Source organism: Caenorhabditis remanei, chromosome V (assembly GCF_010183535.1).
Source record: "Caenorhabditis remanei strain PX506 chromosome V, whole genome shotgun sequence".
NCBI lineage: Eukaryota > Metazoa > Nematoda > Chromadorea > Rhabditida > Rhabditidae > Caenorhabditis > Caenorhabditis remanei.
Genome location: NC_071332.1, coordinates 12,980,879 through 12,997,299, shown reverse-complemented (window position 1 = coordinate 12,997,299; position 16,421 = coordinate 12,980,879). Strand labels below are relative to the sequence as shown.

Sequence of the window (16,421 nt, the reverse complement as noted above, 5' to 3'; positions counted from 1 at the left end):
CGGTGTTGTTCCAGCTGTAGTGATGACAATATTTCCATCATTATTCGAAAGATTGGGTTCTATTTTGATAGTGGCCAAAATGAGCGGAAATGCTCTAGAATCATATTTGGTTTATCGAGCATTAAAGAGAGAGAAAGTGACGACTTCAACTGTGAAAGCCAGATCGTTTTTAGCTGCAGGGGCAACATCTACTAAACAAATATCTGATTAATCTCAATGTCGTCAAATGCTATTTCAAGATATAGTAAACTTTCTTATTTGTCATGCTAACCGTAAGGTTTAAAAATAAAGCCTTCTGGTTTGAAAAAAAAAGTAATGCTATTTGGTGTGCTGTTTTCGAATTTTTTCGTGACTGAAATTCCATTCCTATCATTTTGTAGTGCGTGAGACTTTAACGCTTTTTCTGAATTCTGTTTTGTTTTCTGTCGTGTTTTTGTGACGATTTTGAAAAAAGGAGCTAATTAATTGATGCATTCCTGTTATACGAATTTCGAAAAAAACAACTTCCTTGATAATACAACGTTGTTTTGTTCTTACTTTTTCTCAGTATGTGAAATTTGTTTTGCCCTCCGTTCCCCACCTCAAGTAGTTGTTCATTGTTTCCGCTGAGACTGAACTTTAAAATTGCAATAATGGGTTTCCTTACTGTCTCAATGACAATTCTCGCTGCTGTTCTTTCATTCATTACACTCATGATTAACATTCGACTTCTGTACAGTATTTTCATGTGAGTCATTTCAATAAATACTTGCCAAAAACTGATATTTGCAGATCGAAGAAATTGAAACGGTCAACCAGTTTAACACTTTTTTATTTTAGATTTATGATTGATGTATCTCTCGGTTTATCAGGTAGATTCTATCAGTTTTGATTATATTTCTAATTGTAATCTGATTTATGTTATCAGGTTTATTTGAAATGTCAATTACATTCTGTCATTATATCTTCCCGGAAAACCTTGTCAATGCCCCATCCGTGTTAATTTTTCTCATCTCCTGGTCTACTATCAACATAGTGAACATCCGCGTTTTCTTGAGTTTTATCATAACTCTTGATCGAATGTTTGCAGTGTTCTCACCCATTTTCTATTACAACTTTCGGCAGAAGGCTTCTAACTTCTTCCTGATTGCCCTCACTTTCAGCTGGTGTTTAGTAGATAATTATGTGATTTGGGTATCCTGTGCCTATGAGATATTTGTACCACCGGGTTGTGTGACCCTCGCATGTATTGTAAATACGTGTTTTGTGACATATGAATTGTATTATGAAATGGTCAGTTAACTACTAAGTTTTGGAAAAAAATAAAATAATTGTTAAGCTTTCCCATATGCTAATTGGCTCTATCTCGTTGGCTCTTGCAATCAGACTATTCATATGGAATAACTGTAAAAATAAGTCAAAAAAGAAAGACCTTTGTTGTGGAAACTACGTTCCACAAGTTGAACTCTTGAGAATAATAAGATTATAAGAATTACCCGCTACACTCTCAACATTATCTCTATAATACATTAAACCACAATCGATTAAGACAACTATTATAATAACTAATCATCATTACTTTCAGAATAATTCCCCTTTCAGATTTCCCAGTCATCGTGCGTCTTTCGTCACATTGCCCTTTCCGACTCCTCACTCTCCGTAAATCTACATCAGTCTGTCTGCGTCTCTCCAGTGGCGCGTCGTTCTCGTGCGGAATCGTGGCGAGACCAGCGAGGGTTGGCGAGGCAAGCGTTGGGCTCTCGCTCGAAGGCGGGGAATTCTTTTTTATGCAATTATTGTTTACTGTGTCTAATAATCAATCCCTGTGACTCTTTTCCTTTAACAAACTGTGCCAATTTATTGACCTCTTGAGCACAAAGTCAAGGCCCTTTATTCATTTTCCCTTTCGTGACTTCTTAGCCGGCAGCGATTCGACTACCCTTTCAGGCCCCTATTATCACTCGGTTCAGGAGTTAATATTCTCCTGTCTCCCTTACGATAATAAAATCTTTATCGTATAACTGTTCTTTCTTTCTCATTCAGGTTCTTCTCACTACGCTTTCAGGTGCACAGTCTCTCTTTACAACTTTAACAGACTATGATATGAATCTCGAGTCCTTGTCCACGATGTTCGTCTGAATCTTCGTCAGTCATCTGACATTATGTTCTCGCTCAACGGATCTGCATAAGCTTCTTGTTCTCTCCTCCATCCACTCGCTAGTTCGTCGTGGATAATCTACTCTATTATATCCACTTGCTAGTTCTGCGTGGATATTCTACTCAAATCAAGCTTATCAATCTTCATATTTCTTGTCGTTCCCTTCGTGATTGACAAAATGGTGCATCTGTCGTGGAATTAACTAGCCATTAATTCACGACCTTCAATAACCAGCCTAACAACTCTATGGCGTCTGTTAGATTCACAAATATCTAACCAAAATGGCTATAAGAAATGGTTTTGACAATGAATTCAATACGTGTTACGTGACCTTCCCGAGGAAATGCTCAACAACTATCGTCGACTACTTGCGTGCCCTGACCTCTGATTGTGCCGACCCCAAGATAACGATCGCCCTCGATTCGCTGCATATAAGGAAACGGAATCGTCAGTTCAACCACTCTTTCTTCGACTCTCGTGGGTCTACTCTTGGACTCTTGCTCTCTCGGACAGTCATTCAACTATCGGAAGCTCCACCAATCGGGATCTCTACCGTGGCTCCACCGACCGTCTCCAACAAGGACTCCACCGATGATCTGGCTCACCAAGAACTCAAGGAAACTAAAGTATCCTCACGTCCCATTCACCATATTGAATAAACCTGTCAACCTTTCCTCTATTGTTATTCTCGCATTCTAAGTCTGACGGGGTTCACCTTCCCTCTAACGTCAGCACATGGTGCATCGACCTGTGGACACAACCCATAGGTGGCGAGAATACTAGAGATGGAGGTTTACAATAATCAGGCACTAAAGGATACTCCCAACACAACACTTGTGAGAGCCACAATGAAAAGAGTCACACCAAACCCTAGCTCTGTTCTTATCAAGAAGAAGACGTGGCACTGAGCAGCTAAAGGGATCACAACTTTCTCAACCACTGAACCACTCACAATTCGCTATTCACCCAAACACCGAGTAGCTTCAACTCCACATTCTCGTATCACACTACGGAACATGTACGAGTTTGTAACTAGTGCTCATAATGCACACGACTAGTGCTCATAATGCACACGACTAGTGCTCATAATGCACACGACTAGTGCTGAAAATGCACACGACTAGTGCCAACAAGGCACACGACTAGTGCTGAAAATGCACACGACTAGTACCAATAAGGTACACGACTAGTACCAATAAGGTACACGACTAGTGCTCATAATGCACACGACTAGTGCTCATAATGCACACGATAAGTGCTGATAATACACGCACGCGATAATGTTATTTTTATTTTGTTTTGTTTTTTTTTGGTTTCTTAAAACCAACAAGTACCTACACAAATTCCATAAACGTACAGTATCGAGTCATCACAACTTCACTCGATCAATACCAATATCACTTGGTTCACACAAGAACCCCGATACAACATCGATCAAAGCTACACACACGCACGAGATCCTTCCACTAACGGACTGTCATTACAGTTCCATCTGCGGATTCTTCGTGCCACACCGGCACCACTTCAGAAGAACCACTTGTGGCTTTGAATCCACCCACCAGTGCTCAGAGCACCTCTTGCCGCCCTCCAGTGTCGCGGAATTAATAGGTCTTAATTCACGACCTAGCTAAATCACAAAGCCACACGGGCTCACAAGAATTGTCACAGTCCACACTAGACCACAATTTCGGATAACTATCACACGATAACATATCTATGCTGTCCTACAATCATAAAATCTATTGTAGACACTACTCACAGCAACAAGAAACCATGATTACTGAAGATAGCTCACCAAGCTCCCTCACAACTATTTCAGTTTCACAAACTTCCAAACCCACATACATTATCTCACTACAACTGAGGGATCAACTCAAATCACTCGAGCAATCAGTTACAAACTACGATCAACACTTGTACTTAGGATTCGTACACATTCACAGCAGCAACTGCTTTTACACGATCACAGCATTTTGGGAGCAGCCACAGAGTTCTTCTCGTGGCCCCCCAGTGTCGTGGAATTAACTAGCCATCAATTCACGACCTTCAATAACCAGCCTAACAACTCTATGGCGTCTGTTAGATTCACAAATATCTAACCAAAATGGCTATAAGAAATGGTTTTGACAATGAATTCAATACGTGTTACGTGACCTTCCCGAGGAAATGCTCAACAACTATCGTCGACTACTTGCGTGCCCTGACCTCTGATTGTGCCGACCCCAAGATAAATATCGCCCTCGATTCGCTGCATATAAGGAAACGGAATCGTCAGTTCAACCACTCTTTCTTCGACTCTCGTGGGTCTACTCTTGGACTCTTGCTCTCTCGGACAGTCATTCAACTATCGGAAGCTCCACCAATCGGGATCTCTACCGTGGCTCCACCGACCGTCTCCAACAAGGACTCCACCGATGATCTGGCTCACCAAGAACTCAAGGAAACTAAAGTATCCTCACGTCCCATTCACCATATTGAATAAACCTGTCAACCTTTCCTCTATTGTTATTCTCGCATTCTAAGTCTGACGGGGTTCACCTTCCCTCTAACGTCAGCACAGCATCGACCTAATTACTGATAATTATTACCACTGAACCCAAGTTCGATGTCTCCAAGACTATAGAGAATCAGCGGATATCTCGAAAGTCACGAAGCAAGTATCGCGAAAGGCGCGAATTGTTGAAAGTCCAGCAGGACAGACTAGAACAAAATGAACTAGACAAAGTGATGCGGAAAAGCAGCAACCAAAACTATTAATAAGCAATGAATTCCATAATAGAATATACTTATCCTCAAGATTCTCATATGTATATGATTAAGAAATCGAACAAAGATATTAGACTAGTCACTGTTATTCGATCTCTCATAATTGACAAGCTGAGTCCTAGTAATAAGCGCCCGTCCGTAATCGGTCTACATGATAAATAGATTTTAATTTCAGCTGCAACTCAAGACGAAAGTCAAGTGATTCAAGAGGAAATCGGATCAGACGACAAGCGCTCGCCGAGTCAGAAATTCGAAGACAAAGTCAAAGTAAGTGTAATATAAATAACCTTCAAATAGAAGTAGATAGCTAACCTAGGAAAATCAGAGTAATGAATGAATAGCAATAATAACTAGTCCTCCAAGTAACATATAGCTCTTGTTCATGGCTTCAGAATCCAATAATAATACGAAAACACTTGGAATTGTAGAAAGCTGCAACTGAAACTTAATTTGAAAATAATAGACCAGTTACCTTGGATATCGCATTAAGGAATAAGGACAACGTGTAAGAACTATCGTGAGAGTATGTCTTCTCGATTGATGGATAATCGAAATTGGTAAAAGAGTTAGCACCTGAAAAAGTATTGTGCGTAGCACATTCAATTTTTTTACCTTCACTTCGAGCGATTTGCACCGTTGTCAATGACATTATGACCCTAATTGAATCCGTTACAAATTTCGGTCGGTCCACGAGACGTGGCAATTTGGTATGCCGGTTGCTCATTCCATCAATCATAACAACTCGAACATCGCAATTCGGGTCTCTACTTTGAGCGCAAAGAGTTTGAATTATCACCCTTTGTCTACTGGAAAATACACGAACTACATTTTTTTCTTATCTTTGGTACCTTATGTAATCATAATGTTGATCCAACTTTCGTTTCGCCTCACGTCTTTCGATATCACTATGGCTTCTTTCCAAGATTTCTTTCAGGCCAAAACACGAATCGCAACGAACTAAGGTGTCATTCTGCAATTAAATCAGTTTTTAAAAACCTCTTTCTTTGTTAACTTTTCTTTGGCGTATTTGTAACTCCATTTTCCTACTGATTTCATGGACGGAGATGGACCGAGAGCCTTTTTGTGGTAGCCTAAAACTGCACATTCTCTTAAATTGATCATTGATGAACCAACTGGGAAGAAATCGATGGTGAAACCATCACTTGATTCAGAGAATTGAACTGAACATGCTCTGACATAACTTTCATTGCGTCCGAAACAATATCCACTGTTTTTTGATACCAAGGACGCCTTTTATATTTGGATAGCGACGGATCAGCAAAACTGTCCATCAAGCTGAATTGAAAAAACAACTTTCGAAAAATGACAAAGTTGTCCTTACATACTGAGGCTTATACCAAATGTTCTGGCAAAAAGAGTGGGACAAGTTGGCCACTCGTCGTTCAAAGACAGAATCGTTATCCGCCCGTTCTCAACCCGTTTTAACGTACTGAGAAAAATATACCTAGCCTGCAATGCAATGAATTTATGACAGCTGTTTGGATAACATACCTCTTTTTTATTTTCTGTTCCCAAAGACTCATAAAACTTAACGTATTGAAACCTGGCCTTCAGAATGTCGATTCTGAAAAGTTGACATTGAAAACATAATCGGATTGAAACAGAGACCTCCTTGTGAAAAGAACGCATTGTTGCGAGCAACAATCACTTCCGAGAACATCTTCTGATGGATGACTGTGAGAAGGCATGGCCAATCGAAGAAAAGACGTTTCACCGTCAAGAAGGATTTTGGTGCTCTTAAAAGATATGTGACTGTGAATCCGTTAAAATCACTCACTGACTGTTCTTCCATCCAGGTGTTGTTAAAAGCCGAAAAAATAAAAAATTTAAACAAATTAAATTCTACAAAAAAAAATTTCGGCAGTGTCAACGTGGAGACTTCTACGTGGAGAAAGAATATATTCTGGAATTTTCCATACGCGTGGAATTTTTTAATCTTCCAAGGTTTACCGGATTCATCATAATGTATCTCCAAATAACTAAAAACGAAACAAATGTTCTCCTTCGAACAACCGTCAAAAGATTCAGATGCCACCGTCGCATTTTGGAAGGAACCCATTTGATTATCTGTCACAAATTGATCAGTGGCTGTAACAAAAATAGAAAGGTACCGTTCATTGAAAAATTGGAGATTAAAATTTTCTGTCCTTCAGATCGATATAGATGAAGTATCTTCACCAATAAATTTCTATTACGACGATAATCAAGATTTGTTCCTGACTGACTTTGATGAGGAAGAGAAAGTTCTAGAACTCCCAATACATCTTATTGCAATTGGGGAAGAAGTCGTGAAAGTATGAAAGTTTCCATCAGTTTCCGTTTTGAATTTCATATTTTTTTCAATCTATTTCCAAGGATACCTATTGAATATTCAGAAATCATGCATGCACAAATCTGTTCTTAATGTTGATTTTTATTTGAAGCGGAGTTCTAGAATGCAGGAAGTAGAAGAACCTCGGAAGAAAGTGAGTTCATCAAATAAAAATACACTTTTATTAGTGTGAAAATTATTCCAGAAAGCTCGGTATGTAGAAAGCCAAAGGCCTACCGAATCTGAAATATCCGAAGAGCTCGGCATATATACAGACTCAGACTCTATGCTTTCCATTACTTCTGACATATCCCAGTCCTATTCAAACTCTCCAATCGAAACCGATACTCAACAATCTGATTTGAGTTTGGATAATCCTACTCCAATTCGTAAAGTGGTAAGTTATGGTTCAAAGATACAACTAATTTGAAATATTATTATTTTCAGATGCCAATTCCCAAAAGCAAGCTGGACTCCAAAACCCAACACGATCTTCTCAAGGACGATGTCAAAGATAAACTGAACCAACTATTTGCCAGATTCCGATTTCCAGGAAAAGAGCAATTGGTAGCATAAAGTTTCGAAGAGTCCAGTACAATACATTAGGATTAGGAGAAGAAAATCCGATAGTTGTCACTGAAATAAATGGGTAAAATATTAGTTTTCCTAATATAAAAATGTTTTTCTTCTTCAGCGGGCGGAATATGAAGGTCCTCTCCGGTCATCGAAGAGTACAAGCATACAAAACAGCTGGGTTGAACAATGTAAGATTCGACTTCGATTCGACTTATCATCGGAAACCATATTTTCCAGATACGAGTTACCGTTATCAATCCAGAAGAAGAAGCGGACTTTAGCCTTTATCATTTTTTCTCTAGCACTTTCAAAGGACGGGCTGAGCCTCATCATTACGACTATGTTAGTCATTATGTTGTAATTCAATTATTTTTTATTTTCAGATTCACTTTTTTAACCAGCTTTTTCTTCACTTGAAAATTCTAAAGTCCGACTTAAAAACCTGGACCGTCCAGGATATCAGGGAAGTTTTCTCGCAGTTCCTCGGTCAAAACGTAAGAAAAACGTTCTCTAATCAATTTTAATTCCAATTTTAGGACCGTGTAACCCTTTTTATTGAAATATGTCAATTTGATGAATTAGCTGATGCTCTTCTAGAGTTGAGATCATTTGTTAAACCACTATCAGTTGCATGCCTGATGAACATTTTGCGAAGATTTAAAATCAATCCGAGAAGTACATTAGAAGTGTTGAACTCCGCACAGCCTGACATGACCGAATCCGCATTAAGAAAGGTTGAATCAACAAACTATTAAAGCTTCGAAAATTGAAACTTTTCAGACTATTTCCGTTATTCAGCCGGATGCACGACATTTACTCTGTAAAAAAGGTTGTCCTTCGTCCGATGCGGAAGAATTGCTAACACTGTTTGGAAGAAATCCCAATTTCCCACATTTCGTTCGGTACTTATTCGTAACTGGACTTTGAATTTGCATTATTATTTCAGGGGAATGGATGTCCGAAGCAACAACAAAACCCTCGGTCTGGAATTCATCAAAATGAGATTTGAATCGTATCTTAAAAAATCCGCTCATAAATCAGCTGAAGCTTTACACAAACCCTATATATACATTTCTGAGGATAATTCGAATTGTGACTTGTTCATCACAGACCACGAGGTATGTCAGTTCTGATTAACATTTTACGATCCAATTCATAGGATTCCATCAAGCCGTACTTGGATTCCACCGAAGAGGGAGTAGCGCTATTAATAGGAAAACATTCAATTGGGGCTACGCATCACACAATCGTGTTAAACGATGAGTCCAGTTGGAAAGACGAAGAAGGAGGTCAGTTTGTGTGAGCTCTTTGAAAGCAATCGTCCATTTTCAGTTCTTCAAAATCATTATTCATTATCACTATGGTGCAAATCTAATGGGATGTTTAAAACTGGACGTTCTCTTTCTGATGTATTTATAAAAAACGGCTCTCAAAGAAAAACCATCATGAGCGCAAGAGATGTTCGAAGCATTATCAGAAAAGGATCGATTGGATTCCTGAATTCCACGAGTTCTACTACTACAAGTAAATACTATCACACTCGGTTTCATTTTAATGAATAACTTTCCAGATATTGCCAGCGAACTTCTGTGCACGTGTCAGCTTATACTTGTTCCGAATGAAGAAATTCGACATCTTTTACATGAGTCACTCTCTAAAAATCCCTCCATCTAAATACAATTAGTTATTTTTTTGTGATATACAGAAATTTCAGATTGAAATTTCTGTATATTTCTCCACGTGATCTTTTTTCTTTTGTGATATACAGAAATTTCAGATTGAAATTTCTGTATATTTCCCCACGTGATCTTTTTTCTTTTGTGATATACAGAAATTTCAGATTGAAATTTCTGTATATTTATTTTTTCATCACAGCTCCATTTTCTATGTCACATTATTTGTATTGGAAAAATAAACTGATAATAACAAAACCGAAATAATCAGAACAAATGAATCAAAACGAGAGCAAAGCCCGAAATCGCAGAGCTCGCGACAATATTCTAGGATCTTCAGATTATCGGTATATTTATACAGCAATCACACATGTTTCTTTTTTGATGAAAAAGCTGTAAGGGCTACATAAATTGATAGAAACTATGAGAAATGATGCGAAAACTTTTTTTTTTGAAATTTACAATCTCTTATATCATGGCAGAGTCCATCGACGCTCCAAATCAGGAGCCGGTGGTAACCTCTCCCATGAAATACCCACTGTATCATGAACTTCATATGGCCAATTCGGCTGGAACGATGGGGAACAATTCCGAGCTGTCGCCTGAGACACACCAGTTACCGGAAAGGATTCAGGATCTGAACCTTAACGGCACGTTAGAGAAGCAGACTACAGCCGCGGACACTCCCATCCTTAATAGTAATTGTCACATTAACCCCGAGCTCGGAGGTCTCCCAACAGGGAACATAGTTTACCAACCAGTTAACATGCGACAAAAAGGTCGACAGAATATTAATGAAAACAGTAACTACCCAGCAGCAGCTGGCTTTAACCAATCGAATATGAATAGTCAATCAGGACACGTAAGAGGACATACACGAAATAATCTCAACAATAGTATCGGTCAACCAAGATTCGAATACAGTGAAGAAAACCAGCAGAATGACTACCATGAGAGAAACTTCAACGAAAATGAGCACTCAGAACACTATCAGCAACAACAAAGATATAATAGAATGAGATACTCAGAATATCCGGATCACCTGATCAATCAGTCACAGTACCATTACCAACAAAATCAAACTCGTCAAGTTCAAGGCAACTGGAATAATCAACAGATACCAGGTAAAAGATGCGAAGTGTGCGAAGGAGATCATGAAATCACCCTTTGTAACCAGAACAATGAAGTAGTCGCTAGAGTATGCATAAAAATCGGAATTTGTCCGAAATGCAGAACAGGGGGTCATCCGGTCACTGGCTGCCCATTACTATACCTGGAAAAGGAACAAGCAAGAATGAATACAGAAAAGAACCATGAAGAATCGAGAAATCGAAGCCAATTTAACGATCAAGAATCGAATCAGGATAATCGGAATTCCACTCATCAAAACAGAGCTAATAATCAACCAAGATACGCTGAGCGAAAGAACGAGATCTTAGAGAGAGAATTGGCCAGACACGTAGCTACGATCAAACCATTCACCGGAGTAGTTTCAGAATACGCGTCGTTTCGTAACATCGTGACGGACTATCTTGACTCAGAAACTGTCTCATTAGCAGTAAGACGGGATACTCTTATGCAAAAAATCAGCGGAGAAGCCGCGGTACACAAGTCAATCTTGAATGATCCGGGAAAAGCCATCGAGGCAACAATGAAAAACCTCGACAGAACGTATAATAGAAAAGGATCCACTTCAGTCAGAAACCAGTTCGAGAAAGTTGTCGTTTCAGACGAAAGTATCGACACTTTCATCAAATCGTTAGCATTATCAAGAAGCCTCCATGATAAGGTCTTGGAGGAAGAGCCACACGGATTCGAGTATCATTCCACAAAAGCCCTGTTAGGCAGAATGCCGGATGCAGTACGCGCCATGTGTAATAAAATGCTTCGAAACGAGACTCTAACAACAGAAAAAATTTATGAAAAAGCGGAAGAACATCTAGAGAATCAGATTGAAGACGCGGAAATCACAGGCAGATCTGCAAGCCAATCTCTAAAAAAATGGAAAACTGAGCTGCACGTAACTCAGTCTGAAACCGACCATAAAGAAGAAGCAGATAAGGACTCTGAAGACGAAAGTACAGCCGAGTTGCTCGCATTTGGAGCAAAAAGAGAACAATCTAAATTTCACGTTTCAAAAGCGCTGAACAGCCAGCAAGGCAGAAGCAATCAGACAGTCAACAACGATGTTACTGCGCTAAAATCCAATCAGAAACAGTCGACTCAACAGCCAGCTCAATCTCAAAATCAGCCAAATATAGGAACACAAGCTCCATACCTATCAAACATGCTGCCTCAGAGCCAATTTCCGCAACCTCACCAAACCAATAACCAGCTCGGGTCATATCAACATCAATTCGCTCAGTACCCATATCAGATGAACTCGAATCATGCCCAATTCCAGGGTCACGTTCCAGCTCCGATGAGCTCAAGTCCCTGGAACCCACAACCCAGTCATATAAACTACTACCTTCACCCAACAGGGCAACACCAAAACTTCACGAATCAGCAGCATAACGGGCAAACCGGAAACTTGAATCAAAGCCAAGATCCAAGAAACCAATTAGGATACCACCCAGTTCCTCAACATAATAACAGCCCGGCATCGTTCGGTCAAAGCCAGCAAAGATCCAGCAGCAAACCATGGTTCAAGGAGAACGGGTCACCACCATCTGTGGGACACTCAACTGGCATACAGTTGTCGATCCAAGAAGAAGCAATGAAACCACTTACGGATTGCCGAGATCCGGACCGTTATAATCTGGGACCAGGCCCTAATATTGCACTCATTCGATACACGTTTCCTCGAGATTACGACGAGGAATCTTACTGTCAAGTCTGTGGAAAAGGACATAAGTTGGTAAGATGTCTGCTGAGCAGCTCGAACGTCCGTAAATGGATCGATGAAAAGAACGCGTGTAGCAATTGCGCCTCTCGAACTCACTCCGTCACTGCCTGCAACTCACAAGTCAGCTGCTTCTATTGCTGCGGAAAACATCATACCGGAGCATGCAAATTGAAAGAAGCGTATCGAGACTTCCGCAACTATCCGCCAACTGCAGTGAAACCAAGCGGAATCGATTTTTTTCGTGACCAACAGCACTAAAAATCAATCATCATCCAATCCTCTCGTAAATTCAATACTAATAGAGCCAAAAAGGGCGAGTGAATCATTAAAGTTAATAAAAGAAACACCAAAAATGGTGGATAAGTCATCAGCGGATGAGAATAAATCAGAATACCCACCTCAAACAGTACAAAATACATCAATTAATCTCCTTGTTAGTCCTTCGGAGATTAATAGCAAAGATAACATCTCAATAAAAAATCAGGAAAATACAAAGACATCCGTAACAGATAGCAAGCCACATATTATTCCCCTTGCTAGTTCTTCGGTGAATAATACCACAGATACCATAAAAGCTTTACACAAAAATACAACGCCTGATAAATCAGATGCACAGCAAAAGAATATTCTCCTCGTTAGTCCGTCGGAGAACATTTTATTCGACACCACTCGTCTATATGACGACGCTCCAATCGTAAACAAAGAAGCAAGAATACACCAAATCACTCATACACTACAAACGGAATCATTCGAACCAACTGAACTAAATGTCAATGAGGAGGACATCTCGCTCCCATTAACTACACTACAACTAGACAATAATGATCAAATCTTAACCCTCGTAGATACAGGAGCAAGCATAACATTAATCGCAGACCAAGCAGCTAAAGATCTCGGATTGAAAGTAGCACAAGAAATCAAATTGACAGTGAACGGCTACAAGGGCAAAAGTCGAAGCTCCAGTAACATCTACGAAATAATAATCAAAGGCGGAACCCTTGAATACAAAACATTTGTAGCTGGGGTACCAGATCTACCAGAAATCAGATACAAAACACCAGTCTTCAGTGAAGAAGATCACAAAGAACTAGAATTATACGGTCTGACCAACAGAGATGTAATACCCTGTGAAGAATTTGAAAGGAAACGTATCGGAATGATTCTTGGAAATGATGTCCTCCTACATTTCATCAGAGGATCACAAAGAATCTGCTTACCCTCGGGAAGATATATCGAACTGAGTCCGTTCGCAAAAATGACATTTCCAAGAGCCAGACATTGCCCAGTGATGGACACACCAACGAAAGACAACAAAGCGGAATTACAAAAAGAAAGAAAAGAACATTCCATCAATACACTTATGGCACAAAAATATGGAAGAGCAGGCGAAGACGACCTAACCGACTTAATCCTGCAGCTTTGGAAAAGCGAGAACTGTGGAGTAGAGTCAGCTACTCTGAGAGAGGAAGAATACCTCGATCAACGCAGATTACTAATATGGTTTGAAGATACTCTAGAGATCACAGAAGATGGACAAATTGCAGTTGCACTCCCTTGGAACGGAAAAGAAATCAGAATGGGAACTAACAAAAATCTAGCTTATAAAAGACTTATGTGTCTAATTGAAAAACTACGAAACGACTCGAATCTATTACGAGAGTACAATAAAATCATCAAGGAACAATTGAAAGCAGGAATCATCGAACGAGTAACACCAGAAATGCAAAAACAAGGAAAAAGCTACTATGCGCCACAGAATGCGATATTTAAAGCGAATTCTGCGAATACCAAAGTAAGAATCGTCGGAGACTCATCATCCCACCAGAAAGGGCAACTTTCACTCAATGATTGTCTCTTTGAGGGACCGAACATGCTACGTACAGCTCCAGGACTACATCTGAGACACAGAATTGATCAGTACCCAATTGTTGGAGACATTGCACGAGCTTTCCACCAAGTGAGATTACAAGAGAAAGACAGAAATGTGACAAAGTGGTTATGGGTAGAGGATATTGAGAAACCCCCGACAGGAGATAACCTGGTGGAGTATAGATTCACTAGGATTCCCTTTGGGATGAAATGCTCTCCCTTCCTGCTCGCGGCAACGATCCGCCACTACTTGTTGATGGCAGCGAGCATATTAAGCATCGAAATCGACAAAAACTTATACGTCGATAACATTATGGTATCAACAAACTATGCAGAAGAAGTACTCCCAAAAATTAAAGGAATTCAAGAAGAGTTCAAAGTGATGAGCATGCCAGTCAGAGAGTTCGGAACAAACTATCACCCAGCTCTATTAGAAATACCTGAAGCGGATAGAGCAGAGTCTCATATTTCAAAGTTCCTTGGATACAGTTGGAATACAACAGACGATACAATCACAGTACTGATCCCAGAACCATCAGTCAACAGACCAACAAAACGGGATATTGCATCGTTTTTTGCAAAGACATTCGACCCCATGGGATACAGTGCTCCCCTGCATGTAAAGATAAAGAAATTTGTACAGAAGATCTGGCAAAATGGACTGGAATGGAAAGCACCACTAACCGACAAACTGAACAAAGAATGGGAAATTATCAAACAACAATACAAAGACACAGCTCTAGTAATTCCCAGAAAACTGCGACAGAAGTATCATCCAGATGAGAAACCGGAAATTGTAGTATTCTGCGATGCATCACAGCATACGTACGCATGCGCCGTATACATAGTATACAGACACCCAGATGGTTCAGTTGAATCGAACCTGATAGGAGCTAAATCCAAAGTCAGACCAAGTAGTGGAGCTGGTTGGACTATTCCAAGACTTGAGTTGCTAGCAATGGAAATTGGAATGAGATACACTGAAAGCTTAATTCACGAACTACCCGAAAAGGACAAACCAGTGTCATTGGACATATTCAGCGACTCCATGATCGCACTATACTGGATTCTTACAGAAGAACAAAAGAAACAATGGGTCAACAATAGAGTGACCACAGTACATGAAGTAGACAAAGCCATTAAAGAGTCAGGAATGGAAGTATCGTACCACCATGTCACGACAGATAAAAACCCAGCTGATCTAGCAACAAGAGGAATAGACTCCACATCCCTACAAAACTGCACCTTCTGGCTGAATGGCCCAAGCTTCCTCTCCGAACCAAGAAAGAATTGGGAAACCAAGTTGGAAGGAGAGATCCAGTGCCCAATTGAAGACAAAGATGAGGTTAACCTAGAAATGAGAAACACGAGTAAACCCAAAAATACATCAATCAGACAAAAGAAAAGAGCTGAAGCGATGGCTAACCTAGTATTGGTAGAGACAAGTGTAAACGCTACAGTAAGTACATCTAAAAAACCAAAACAGACCACCGAGATCTACACATCCTTCGTACCATTTGAGTACACTAACTCACTATCATCATTGACGAGAATTACAAACATGGTCTTAAAGTTCATAAGTACAGTATCAAAAAATAAAACACTACAAAGCGAACCACTGAAAGAATATACAGAATGCAACAAAACTACAGATACAGTGGAGCGTGAAACAAGACAAAGAAAGCTAGCACGGCTCACAGTGTTCACAGAACACTACAAGGAAGCCGAAAGTAGAGATTGGAAATTTAAAGAAACTCTCTATCCTTTCCAGTCAAAAGACGGCTTATGGAGAACAAAAAAGCATTACCAGTCACCAAACATCCCACTAGAAACAAGCGAGCCAATCCTCGTCCATAGAGAACATAAACTGGCAGTAATGCTCATGGATGAAATAGATAAGGAAAATGTCCACCTTCCAGCTAACTATCTTGTGACCGCCTTGAGGTCAAAGTACTGGATCCAAACTGATGGAAGATTAGCTCGCTCTACCATCTCAAGATGCGTAGCGTGTCGCAAAGTCAAATCCTTCCCCTTTCTCTATCCATATCCCTCAAAGTATCCATATCCCTCAATACATCCCTCAAAGAAAACAGAACAGTCCCATCCACTCCATTCGCCAAAGTAGGGCTCGATTTTTTTGGCCCACTACAGTACAAGAACAAAAATGAGACCGAACTAGAAAAAGGATACGTGTTAATTTACACCTGTCTCACTACGAGA

General features: G+C 39.9%; 4 protein-coding genes across 4 annotated transcripts; all 4 read left to right on the top strand.

Annotated features, from left to right (window-relative positions):
• Positions 1–2,418: 2,418 nt before the first annotated feature.
• Positions 2,419–2,796, top strand: GCK72_019492 (uncharacterized protein; the record flags this gene model as incomplete). Its single annotated transcript, XM_053733053.1, has 1 exon — positions 2,419–2,796. The coding sequence occupies one exon, from the start codon at positions 2,419–2,421 to the stop codon at positions 2,794–2,796; it is 378 nt and encodes a 125-aa protein (XP_053581966.1).
• Positions 2,797–4,241: 1,445 nt separating this feature from the next.
• GCK72_019491 (uncharacterized protein) lies at positions 4,242–4,619 on the top strand (the record flags this gene model as incomplete). Its single annotated transcript, XM_053733052.1, has 1 exon — positions 4,242–4,619. One exon carries the CDS (start codon positions 4,242–4,244, stop codon positions 4,617–4,619), a length of 378 nt encoding a protein of 125 aa, XP_053581965.1.
• A 2,268-nt stretch (positions 4,620–6,887) lies between these two features.
• On the top strand, positions 6,888–7,811 carry GCK72_019490 (uncharacterized protein; the record flags this gene model as incomplete). Its single annotated transcript, XM_053733051.1, has 5 exons — positions 6,888–7,031; positions 7,078–7,218; positions 7,300–7,389; positions 7,441–7,632; positions 7,683–7,811. 5 exons carry the CDS (start codon positions 6,888–6,890, stop codon positions 7,809–7,811), a joined length of 696 nt encoding a protein of 231 aa, XP_053581964.1.
• A 128-nt stretch (positions 7,812–7,939) lies between these two features.
• Positions 7,940–9,114, top strand: GCK72_019489 (uncharacterized protein; the record flags this gene model as incomplete). The annotated part of the gene is made up of 6 exons (XM_053733050.1): positions 7,940–7,999; positions 8,049–8,153; positions 8,348–8,545; positions 8,592–8,713; positions 8,758–8,929; positions 8,983–9,114. The coding sequence occupies 6 exons, from the start codon at positions 7,940–7,942 to the stop codon at positions 9,112–9,114; spliced, it is 789 nt and encodes a 262-aa protein (XP_053581963.1).
• Between the last annotated feature and the right edge of the window lie 7,307 nt (positions 9,115–16,421).